Source organism: Odontomachus brunneus, unplaced genomic scaffold (genome assembly GCF_010583005.1).
Source record: "Odontomachus brunneus isolate Ranch 3 - 2012 unplaced genomic scaffold, Obru_v1 Obru_scaffold_083, whole genome shotgun sequence".
In the NCBI taxonomy this organism is placed as follows: Eukaryota; Metazoa; Arthropoda; class Insecta; order Hymenoptera; family Formicidae; genus Odontomachus; species Odontomachus brunneus.
This window is the reverse complement of record NW_022639533.1, coordinates 636,561-649,183: the sequence shown is the minus strand read 5'-3', so window position 1 is coordinate 649,183 and position 12,623 is coordinate 636,561. Positions and strand designations below refer to the sequence as shown.

The 12,623-nt window shown below is 46.0% G+C and overlaps 2 protein-coding genes across 3 annotated transcripts in view; both read right to left on the bottom strand.

Moving 5' to 3' along the window:
- Positions 1–8,617, bottom strand: LOC116847781 (protein BTG2-like). Its single transcript, XM_032823137.1, has one exon. The coding sequence runs from the start codon at positions 6,079–6,081 to the stop codon at positions 5,494–5,496; it is 588 nt and encodes a 195-aa protein (XP_032679028.1). The 5' UTR covers positions 6,082–8,617; the 3' UTR covers positions 1–5,493.
- Positions 1–12,623, bottom strand: part of LOC116847778 (inositol-pentakisphosphate 2-kinase) — a 166,170-nt gene that overhangs the window by 70,306 nt on the left and 83,241 nt on the right. The window lies entirely within an intron of this gene.

The following is a 12,623-nucleotide window of genomic DNA, read 5'->3' as shown; positions in this document are numbered from 1 at the left end:
TGTGTGTGTGTGTGTGTGTGTGTGTGTGTGTGTGTGTGTGTGTGTGTGTGTGTGTGTGTGTGTGTGTGTGATCCAAGTAATTATAATCTCTCGGTAATTGCAGCGTTCCGCATGAAGGAAAGGATCAAACGTCTCGGTGGGCGTGCGAAAAATCGCGTCGGGAAACTAAACTCATCCTCGAGACGTTGCCCTCAAGGATGATTCTAGGTGTAAGATGGTGCGGTTTCCCGTGAGTTGTAGAATCGCATGGAGAAATTCCTGGCGGAATATGCAAATTAATCGCGAGATTTTAATTCTGAGATCCAACCTTCCCGCCCTTTTCTTTCACCTCGATGTCTCCTTTTTCTCACCCATACACCTACACATACATATATACATACATACATAGATTCATACATTCATATATATACATGCATACGTTCCTTTTCAACCCGACACACACGCTCTCTCTTTCATAAACTTTCTCTTCCCTTCTCTCGTGAACCCTCCTGTCTTTCTTTCTCTCTCTTTCTTTCTCTCTCCCTCACTAACTCTTCTTTTTATCGTTTATCTTGATTTTGTCTCGTTTTATTTAAAAAAATACTGAATTAACCAAGCTAAAATCACAGACTTGCTGGTACCTTGTCCCAGCGTTTGTACAAATTCTTCCTGAAGGACTCTATGTATAATTACAAAATGTGTATATATGTATACATATATGTATATATATATATATATATATATGTATATAATTATGTATATATATAATATATGCGCGTACACACACATATATATACATATATATATAATAATTACAATTCATTCGCGAAATAAATGCTCGCATTCTCGCCTTTTACTCCGACTCCTTCTCACCCCAGCGTACCCTTCCCTGGATTTTCCTTTTCATCCTCGATCTTCCTCTCTTTCTTTCACTCACACACATACATACACACACACACACACACTCTCTCTCTCTCTTTCATTCTTTTTTAACATTCGCTGGTATACTTATAGTTTAATACGCGTGTCGTGAACGGATGAACGTAGATATTACAGGATAGTTCTCTCTCAAACAAGCGCGCCCTTTCCGATATCGCGTTTCCCCGAAATAGAAATCGAAAACAAAACAAGAGGAAAGCAGCGTGTGTCTTGTCGGTCGTCATGATAAAATAACCGTCTAAAGGACAACGCGACGAGATTTCGCTGCCCAGCTCTCTCACACTTTCTCCAGCCTCGTCTCGCACTACTTTCGATCGTCGGACGATCGATGGTGCCCTACTGCCGATACGAAACGATCGACCATGTTTTCCTTCGTTCTTCGACGCGAGGAAATGTCGGCGCGATTATGACTCTTTGTCCTCGGCACAACGAGGCGTTTGCAGCAAAGAAAGACCTCGATATTCCAGTTCTGACTTCTGATTTACAAGAGCGCCGCGAAAACAACAAAGTCTTTTCGATGGGCCAATTTACAATGTTACAAATAAAAAGTCACGTGATCACATACATATCGCGCGCGCGCCACATACACACACGCACACACATACTCACATCCACACACACACGCACATGACGGTATGCATGTAGCGCGTACACAGTAAACGGTGTATGCGCTACAGATACAGCGCAAACAGTACACAAATTGTAGAGGACACCTCAAAGTGTGTCAGAGAGAAGTGCTAAAAAAAGACTAGATAAAAAAAGTATCGCGGTTCTCATCTTTTTATTTTTTTATAAAAGCGCTTAAAGTTCCCCAACCGACCGCGATTTATAAAAAGAAATGAAAAGACCGTCGTTTCGTGCGATTACTGATGTTGGACAAAAATAAAGGGCCGTGCTGCTGCGCGACGACAGTGAACGCGCGAATCACGAGAGGAAAAACACGTCGACCACAGTTGAAGTATAAAGATATGCGATAATTTCAGCTCTAATCAAAGTGACAATGTCGAAAGTGTATACGGCTCGCTCGCGAATCGAGTTTTCGCGCGTTGTATGTAAAGGCTCGTCTACAATACGCGGAGTAAGCTTGAGGTACAAAAAGTTGGAGTAGGAAACAGAAATAATTGATTTCACTCACGGAATCCCCATTACAATCCAGCCCTCTTACATCGAAGAGGTTTCTCTTGAATAAGAGCAAGAGAGATGTAAAGAGGCCAAAGTACGGAGGAGGCATGTATAAGCGAAATAAATTGTTTTTATTTTTTGCTTCTATTTTTTTTATACGCCAAGCTCATCCCGTGTGTTGCAGACAAGCCTTAATAATGCATTGCATTTACACGCCGGTATGTATAGTAAAAATGCACACGCCGCTCGAATTTTTTAGGTCGTTACATACGGAGATTGCTTTATATTGTCTTTCTCTTTCTTTCCTCTATTCTTAATATAATCACAGACATGGTTTCTATAATTGCTACGTGCAGGGCCTTCTTCTCTTGTTCGACGCCGAACACGATAGGTGTCCCTTTCCTTGCCCCCTCTCTTCTTTCATCTATCTCTCATCTTTCATCCGTTCATACATACGCTCATACATGCACACACGCATTCGCACACTCGATCCTTCACACACCGTACTCGCTCTTGCGTTTTCTCACGCGTTCACTCCACTGGCGGTGGAAAATGCGGAGGTGGTGACGGAGAATTGCCGGTGTCTTTATTACGCGTGTAATGAAATATCGACACCCCGATGATCGATTTGGTGAATGCAGTCAGATGCTAAAATCGCGAGCCGCGACGCCGTCGAGAGAGAATTCAGTCCTGCGTTGAGATCTCATGGCCCTCTATTGTGTGCGTGTGTGTTGTGTTTGTGTATGTGTGTGTTCATGACGGTAAGTATATCGGTTCAAGTCAAGTAACGGTAATTGAACAAACCTCGATGCCGCGAGCATGAAGCAGAAACGTGACTAATCGAGCGGACTCGGCTATTATTGTCGGAGTGGCGCGCGGGCAAACGTATCGGGTGAGCAGCAGCAGCCTTACCAGCACACAGGCGCGACCAATCTTTCTCTCACGGAATCATTCCCGAACGCGCTGCCGAAACATCCGCGGAAACGCAATCAATCTTACATACAACATGCAAACGTACAGAGACAGACAAACATACACACATACACGCCATGCATTGAGCTTTACTTTCCGAGACCGACTCTCTCGATAGTAAAAACATGCCCGTGTGCCTTCCCGTGGATAAAATCACAGCAATTTCATACGTGTCGTGTTTTCTCCCGCTTTCTTTCGTCTCCTCTCACGCGGAAGATAATATACAATTCGTCGGTGTGTACACGCCTGAATTCGACTTCGCTTCACCTCCTTCTTTCTCTCTCTCTTTCTCTCTTCCTTGACCGTGAGTATCACGGGGTGTGTGTGTGTATGTGTGTGTGTGTGTGTGTGTGCTCTACATACATAACGTCTATATATTTATATATAATATGTACACATATAAACTCGCACGCTTTCATGAAGTTGAACTTTTGTATGTGTGTGTGTGTGTGTGTGTGTGTGTGTTCATGCACATTCAAAACTTGCTCTTGACAATTCTACCGTGGAGAATCGCTCTCGAATAGTTCCATCGCTGAGATGGAATCTTCCACTATCGATAGCTATCCTCGAGAAATAACATTCGCAAAGATTTGGGATCGAATTGACACCTTCGCAAACGTAATTTCGCCGAATGCGACACGCACATTAGGTTTTCCCGGAAAATCGATGTTATATCCGGAGAATCGCGCATTTGCGCCAGAAAATGTCGCATCGCAACTATGTCTCATTACTTTCGCGATTGACACTCGCGCAAAATTGACGTTAACGAAGGATTTAACTCGACGGAATCAACCGGTTATACACTAGAGAATCATCGGACCGCGCGCGCGTGTGTATGTGTGTGTGTGTGTGCGCGCGCGTCTTGATTTCGTGTACAAGTGTAACGTGTGTATGTGGCTCGGTGGTAATCTGCATTGACAGTGAGAAATTGACAGTGAGATTCGAGGAAGATCCTCGACGACGACGAGAATGGAGAACGATCGGCTCTCATCCCGTTCCTTTACCCGTACAGTTCTCATCTCGAAGTTCGTACAGACCGAAGCGAGATGTACGCGAAGTCACGTAAAGTTGGAGAACTAGTCTCCGTCGCACATATACACAAATCGCAAAAACGTTCGCATCGGAAATATAGCTTTCCCTCGGTGTGTACAAACCTTAAAGTTCTCGCAGGTCGAAACATTCGACGACGCAGTACGTGGAAGAAAAGAGGCTCTGGTCGTACGGGGTAGAGAGACAAAGAGACTGGGTATACGTGTGAATGTACGCGATGTATGCATGTGAATGTGTGCAGTACGGTTCCTTTACTTCCTCGGGAACGTAGCAATAACGGAAGGGCGATGAGGCTGGTTGGCTGGCTGCTGGTCTTCGTTGTTTCTCCCTCGCGTGGCTGCTGGCTGCTCACGGGAGACACTCGGAGGTACGCGGGTGGAGGAGGTGTTGAGATCAATTAGTCGGACTGGGAGAGAGAGAGACACACGGAGAGAGTTTCGCTCCGTTCTTCCGAACTCGCGCAGCGACGGCCGTCGCGCGTCCCTTCTCCGACGGGGAGAATCGACTCGTCGTCTATGACTGCGGCGGCGGCAGCTGTGACGATCCGCACGGCATCGCGCCGGGTTAAACAAAATCGACTAGTCCGCGATCCCTCCAATTCGTTTGCCTCTGGCCAACACTCTTCCTCTACTCGCTTCACGAACACGCTTGCGAGCTCTTCCGCACGCTTCCAATCTCGTTCTTCGCCGAATCGGACTAGTCGTCGTAGGGAAATGCTGTGTTTTTCCTCCGTGCGGGCGCACGTTCTCGTCCTCGACTATCCTTCGCACACGAGCGAGAGGAGGACCGGGGAGCGCGAGACTGGACTAGAGTCGTTTAGTCGTCGACCGACGCGCGTGGACGAGCTCGCGTTCCCATAGGATGACTCTCTTCGTCTGTAGCAGGAACTCGCTCGAAGGAGGGACGAGCACGCCGAATCGTTATCGTCATCATTATCATCAAACTCCGTTTCCAAAGGAGGCGATGATAGAGTTGGAATTAGAAAGAAGATAGAGTAGAGAAAGGAGTAGGGAGAGAGAGTACCCGAGGCGTAGAAGGAAGCAGCGACGGAGAATCGACTCTTCGTCCAAGACTCTCGACGCACCGATCAGGACAAACAAAAAGGAAAACGCAAAGAGGAGAAAGGTTTAAGGAGGAGCAGGACGCGCGCGCGTGTGTTGTATGTATGTGTGTGTGTATATATATATGTATGTGTATATACACGTGCATATATATATGTATATACGCACATGTATATATGTATACGTGTGTGCGTTGTGTGTGTTGTATGTGTGTGTGTGTGTGTGTGTGTGGAGTCCACGAGAAGTTGAGAGCGCGCGGACCAGCTCCGGTCCGACGCGAAGGGATATCACATATCACGAGACGACGACGCACGTGCGCTTAGATTATTATTTCGAGAGCGTGGATGCGAGCGGCGAGGTGGCCGGCAATTCAGCTGGAGACGAACGCGGCGATCTGCTCGCTGAACTGCGTGTGTTCCAACATCAGCGAGTCCTTGCAACTCTCGAATTGTTGCTGCTGCTGTTGCTGCTGCGGCGGCGGTGGCGATTGCTGCACCAAAGACGGTTGCTGATGCTGCACCTGGTGATGGTGCTGATGTTGCTGGTGCTGATGTTGCTGTTGGTGCTGCTGAGAGGTGATAATCTCCTCCGGCTCGGGCTCGGTGCGCTCATACAGCACGCAGATGGAACCGTTCTCGCCGATCCTATACGAAACCTCCGACGGGTCGATCCACATGGTGAGCTCGCTGGGGAAAAGACTGTGGAGAACGGTCGGCAGCAGGCCGACGTTCGCGCCCGCTTGAGCGATCACCGGGTCCATTTTGCCGTTGATGCGGATGCAACGATAGCCGGAGCCGCGGTTCGGCCGGTCCGGGAACCAGTGGTCACGGTAGCGATGGCGCAGCACCTCCGTCAACGACGACTTGAACATCTCCAGCTGCCGCTCCGACAGCTGGCCCGCCTGCAGGCGCAGCAGGTGCACCAGAAAATCAGCCGCCGACACGATTTCCAGTCTCATACTTGACGACGATTACGCTTAGCGCGACCCAGGGCGAAGACTGCGCGGCGAAATACGGGATAATATGGGACTTGGATTAATTGCCGACACGGAGGAAAAAGTGGGCTCGATGATGCGCGGCCACGAGCTCCACCGATGACACGCTTATTTCACGACACTGTCTCTTTTCTCTCGATCTGTCTCTCTCTCCAACTCGCAAGCTTCTCGAGGCGAAGTGCTCCACGTCGTATATTTTACTACACACTGACGAACGCGATCGAAGATACGCGCGTGTCACGGATCACGACGCGGCCCTGAAGAGTAGGCACGACGACGGTGCTGATCCCGAAAGAAGCGCAGTACGGTGTCAGTTACAAAATGGCGTCGTCGCCACGTCGCTGCGTAGCGCTCTACGGCTGCGGCACTTGCACGTCGTCGACGCTCCAGCGCGAAAAGCGAAACCGCCGGGGCGTCCCTCGTCGAGGATTCTCGTCGACGACGATGCGACGAAAGTACGGCGCGTCAGCGAGCGTACCGTCGCCGTCGGGGATCGATCTCCCGGGCAGGAGCGTATGCGCGGCGTTCTTCCACTATGTGCTCCGACTTTGCCGCGACGGCTCCTTCTTCTCCGTCGTCGTCGTCGTCGTCGTCGTCGTCGTCGCGAATCGAACGGTCGTTCGTTCGTCACGCTTCGCCACGCACCGGATCGGAAGCTGACGTGCGCCGATCGCGAGAGAATCTCGAACTCGATCGGCGAACGATACGATTTTCACGAGTGACGGTAGAACTCAATAACGAATTCCCGTTCTCCTGAACCTTCCGCTCTGCTCTTTTCTCTCTTTCTCTCTTCCCGGACTATCGCGCGCGCGCGCGCGACGGACTCGACCCGACAATAAACTTTCTCGCGAAGCCCTCGCGCGTTCTGGAAAACTCCGACGTGCAATTCGCTCCTTCTCGTCCAATTCGCGGAACACCCGCACTCATCGACTGCCGACGACTTTCTAATGGCAGCGCTCGCGGGGACGAATGAGATAGCCTCGTCTCTTTGTTCGAGCAACGCCGGACGGGGGTAGGGGACTGCGAGCCAATCGCCACTCCGCTTGGCCCACCACGACGCTTTATCACGTGACCGTCCTCTACGCGCGGTGGCAGCTCGCGGCCGCAGCTGCGTCCCGAATACGGGCCGTCTGCGTGTGTCAGTGACTCTCAAAGCGTATTAACGCTGGAACGAGGTACCAAATAGTGGGCTCGTCTAGCAAATCCAAATTTTCAGCGTTCCAACCTTGTGACTTTTCTATGGAAACAATTGTCTCGCATTTCCGGACGCACCATCGTCATCGTCGACCGGTCATAACAGCTAGCAAAACAAATCGACAGGTCTTAGCTTGACTATGGTATTTTCTTTTTCAAATATCCCTTGGCTCCATGATTCATCGCCCTTTTAGGAATGGCGCCTACACCAGACAGAGAAATACGTGCCATATAATTACGAATACGAATTCGTAACGCTATTCTCAGTGAGTAATTTCAGAAAGGTCATCTCATTTGTGTAATTACATTTCTTTATATTTGCTTCGTTTCTATCACTCCTATTTTCTTTCTTTTTCTTTCTCCCTCTCTGTATAATTACATTTATTACCTTATGCTATTATCTTACCACATTCCTACCCAATAGATTTTCTACTTAATAGATCTTAATAAATTTTAACTTTGGAGAAAATATGAATATTTTCTAATCTGTTTTTTCATGTATAATGTATTTAATTGTGATATTGTATATATCCTGTGATCCTCTTCAGATATTCAGCTTTCATATACCAACCTAGACAGCACAAAAACTTCAGAGAATGTTCTGGAGGACGTTCTTAGAATGTATGAATGTCCTTAGAACATCCTTAGAACGTTCTTTGGAGATTTATGTTGTATGGGAGCAAAAGTGATTCGTTCAGGTAATGTCTTTCACACTGAATTTCATAAAATACAACGTATAAAAGATTCAATTTTGTCAATCGGATTTGTGTATATTAGCTCTGATGAATATTCCAAGTCTCTAGATATGTTTCACAAATCAGTGTTTTCAGAAATTACTCGACACATGGCCTTAACATTTTAATGTAACTATTGTAATTATTATTTTTTTCTTCTCTTATAAACTTCAACAAATATTTCTGCAAAAATATGTTGTATAAATTTAAGTATTTTTAGCGTGTAGTAAAGTATATTAGAAGTAGAGAGAGAAAGAGAAATATAGAAAGGAGAAATACGACGGATTATACGACAGATATTTTTATGCAATAATGAGAGAATATTAAAAATGAAAGAGAAAACTAACAAGAAGATTACAACGGATTGCGCATATGATCGGTCGTAATGATATTCCTTCAAACTCAGACTTCGGCGTGTGGCTTTTCACGATCCATGAAACTCTTTCACACGAGTAACATCGGAATACTCATTTATGAATACGATATAGCACAAAGACAACGACGAAACGTTCAATCAGTCGGTGCTGCGCAACGTCACGTGGCAGTTTCTTTTTTCTTTGTCGACCATCCACGTATGCAGTTTAAGAATTTAATCTGATAGTCCGCTCAACTTATCACAAGAGTTCCCAGTCACGAAAAGTCATAATCTCAACGCGTCTCGCGTGCGTCAGTCGTCCTTCTGCACGTCGTACGGGGAAAAGGCGAGGACGTAAATATTTCGTGACATTATTTTCTTAATATTATTTTCAACTCGCCATTTAGCGCTTCATAAGCGTTTCGGTGGGCTCGATTGTGCAACTTGAAATTGTTGCGTCACTCTGCGCGACGATGGCGGACGCGCGCACGCATATGGTGAGCACCACTGACCCCACAGGTTTTTAAGTATGAACCCGAATGAGGGAACAAGCGAATAGAGAGAATACCGACTGCTAGAAAGCGCGTAGGTTACAATACACACAACTATGTGACGAGCCTCGCGACCGTGCGGAATAGCAGCATGAAATCCACTTCATCCAATCCGAGATTTATCCCGAAACTCGAACAACGGCTTGCAACGGGGGCAGGGAGATGTGGGGTGAGGGGGAAGAGAGACAGAGAGAGAAAAAAGTTCAGCCCCGTCGCACACCGAACCCTCCTTTGAACCCTCAAACCCTTTGACATACGCGAGTCTCGCTTCCCTTTCGCTGCAATTCAATCACCAGACTGTACATAGAAAGAGAGGATAGGGTCGATGTGAAAATTATTTTTCGTCGGCCCATTTCGATTCTTCGCGAGCGTGGCATAATGGACGCGCCGTGTCGCAAAGAGAAACGGACGAATCCACGAATGTGCGGCGACGTGGCCGAATTAAAACGCGACTTCTCACGTCGAAAGAATCACGCAGAGAGAAAGAGAGAGAGAGAGAGAGGGAGAGAGAGAGGGAGAGAGAGAGAGAGAGAGAGAGAGACAAATACCTTCCACCATTGTCACAACGTGAAACAATCGATGATGGAAAAACTTGACGATTATTTTAATTATATTTACGAAGCACAAATACAATATATTGAATTGATCATTAAATTTATTTTATACATTGATGTAAACTCTGCGTTATATCAATACAGCAAGAAATTTACTCAAAATTACTTTCAGATATTCATATTGTATTTTGCATGACATATTTGAAATAAATTTTGATCCTTTATATATATATATATATATATATATATATATATATATTTCTCACGTGTTTTGTTATTCTATGTAATAAATATAAGTTATTCGTAAAGAAAATGTAACCTTTACAAATTGGCTAATAAAGTTACTGCCAAATTTACATACATCTGTCTACTTAAGAGAGAGAGAGAGGGGGGATATCTCAACAGAACGATGACGTGGTGTTGCCAGGCATTTTCGTCGTCGGACGTCCGACCGATTCGGTCCGGAAGGTGAATCGGAATTCGCAGTATCCTCCCTCGCAAAGGTATGAAAGCGGATCTGATTTGCCAACCGCGTCGCTATGTGGAGCATTTCATTCGTAATTCCGGGAGTTTGCCGCTGCCAAGTTGCCAACTAGAGTGCCGATCGATAAGCTCTCCGGATTATCGTGGCCGGCTTCGTTCGCCCCGCGCGCGATGTGCACGAGCCCCACGTGAATTTCGTATGCCGGGAATTCGCGCCGGCGCGGTCGCGCCGCGTAGAATCGCTTTCGCGCAAAAATCGCGCGGAATCGCACGAGTCGGCGGCGGCCCCGACGCAAATCTACCGCCGCCGAGCCGATTGAATAATGCAGCTCGATTCTTACGTCTTTACGGCGCGACGGTCGACCTCGAATGAGAAAACAATCCGAATTTTAGAATATTCTATTAGAGTGATCCACACGGAGAATAAAAATTGGTTGCATTGGCGTGACAACATCACGACTAAATACGTGTTGGTTGAAGAAAACAAAATTTTTCGTTCTTAAAATGGTAGTCTCATCAGGCGCCGTATTTTCAGTGGCTTACCGACAGAGCCACTCGTAATTTTATTATTTATCAAACAAAATTACGTTTCTATACATTTATTTCGCCGCATACGTATCACTGTTAATTTAATATGGAATTGAAATAAATATGTGTACATAATATTACAAATGCGAAAGAAAGAAATATTATTTTCTTATTTCTCCGATGAGTACTTTATTTATACATCAATGTATCTAATAAAGATGTACAGTTAAAAAATAAAAAGACATACACAAATATTTAAATATGTATATATATATATCTCGAATATTACTATGTAAATTATAAACTTTCCACCGCTGGATGTTGAGAGCAAAAGAGTAATTTAGAAATTTGTGTATCTGTATATTAGTCTTTAATATCATAGTAGTTTTAAAACCTCTCAACTTTAATTTAAAAAATAGCTCAAAATGTAGTTTGAAAGATATTAAAAATAGAAAAAGTTCTAAAATTATGTGAACATATTGTTCTGTTTAACGTATTTTGCAAGATTTTTTAGCATATATTTTCTCGCGCTTCTGGCTTCATAAATCAAAATGTCCACAGCGATTATCCAGAAGCCTCCAGAGACGAATTTGTTTCATAAGAACCAGAAATTCTGTTTCCTTCAACTAAAACGGGTTTAGTTGTGTCATTGTCATGTTAATTCAATCAATCTTTTTCCTCCGTGCACAAGTCTTTTCACATAGGGTGCATATTACATTTGCCGAAATATTTCCATTTTGCAAAATGTCTCATTCATATCAACGTTTGATGGCGTTTATAAGAAAAGACTTTAGCGATCAACAATTAATTAATCTACTTAAATTCAATGAAAATAAACGTGTTGCATATCAATCTGAAAATTTTTGATTTGCAATTGTGAAAAATATTGTTTGCCAATGAGTCAAGTTGATTGTTGCAATAGTTATTTAACTAACTACAAAAATATGTAGCTCTGAACCAACCTAATAGCATATTTAAACTAACTGCGGTCTCTCTCTCTCTCTCTCTCTCTCTCTCTCTCGCTGCATGTGTGCATGTGAATACTTGCGTACGTGCGTGCTCGAAAGTTCTAAGCATCATCGACCAACCTGAAACCCCGAGAATTTAGTTTCTGCGCACAAAGGAAGTCGCTGACACACGAGACAAGCGAAAATATTGCGTTCCCGACGATCGAGTAAGTAGTTTTCAGCTAAATGTCGCGAAACTAATTAATTCCGCAATCGACGTCCGCAAACGTTGACGTTGTTGTCGCCGTCGTAGTACGTTTTATCGTCGCGCGTGATATCTCACGAGCGTGCAGACCTCTAGCCGACCGCTTCCGTTTCCGGGCGTTCTGTTTATTACTAGAACGACAACGACGACAAGCGAAGAGAACGCGAAAGTGTCTTTCCGTCCGGTCAGATCGACTGTCTCTCACGCGAGAGAAGCTAAGCATGAAACGGCGACTTGACACACACACACATACGCGACGTCCACCCCGCAACGACGACAACGACGTGTACAACAATACAACGCAATGCTGAGCGAGTATTCCGACTCGCCCGGGGTATTTCGACCGCGAGGACGGGAATGAGAGAAGCGGCAGCAGCAATAGCGGGCAAAATATGCCGAACGTGCGATTCGCTCGGAGGGAGCTATACGCGCGGAGGGGTGTGCCGTATATTCAAATTACAGGGGGGTGACCCTTCTCGAAAACTTGACGAGGGGCGGCAGGGTGAGCGAAATTGCCAGCGGTCTCTCTCTCTCTCTCTCTTTCTCTCTCTCTCTCTCACTCTGCGCACGGGGAAGGTTCTCTAAAATCAATAGGGCCGCGCTTCGGGCCTAGCCAGCGCTTTCTGCATTCTGCCTGCGCGCGCGGCGAGAGTTCCGCTTGGAAATCCACCCCGTCGGCGGTCCGTGAGTCCCCGCTGGAAGCTAGAATCCGTCGCGCGAATCACTCGTGCGGTGCTTCGTTAAGCCGCCGATTCTCAGGTAGCATCGCGCCGGAATAGTTCCAAGGACGTGAGAAACTCCCCAATGTCGGATCGAAGCTGAAAGATGATACTAATCGCACGTCCGGGCTCTCTCTCTCTCTCTCTCTCTCTCTCTCTCTCTCTCTCTCTCTCTC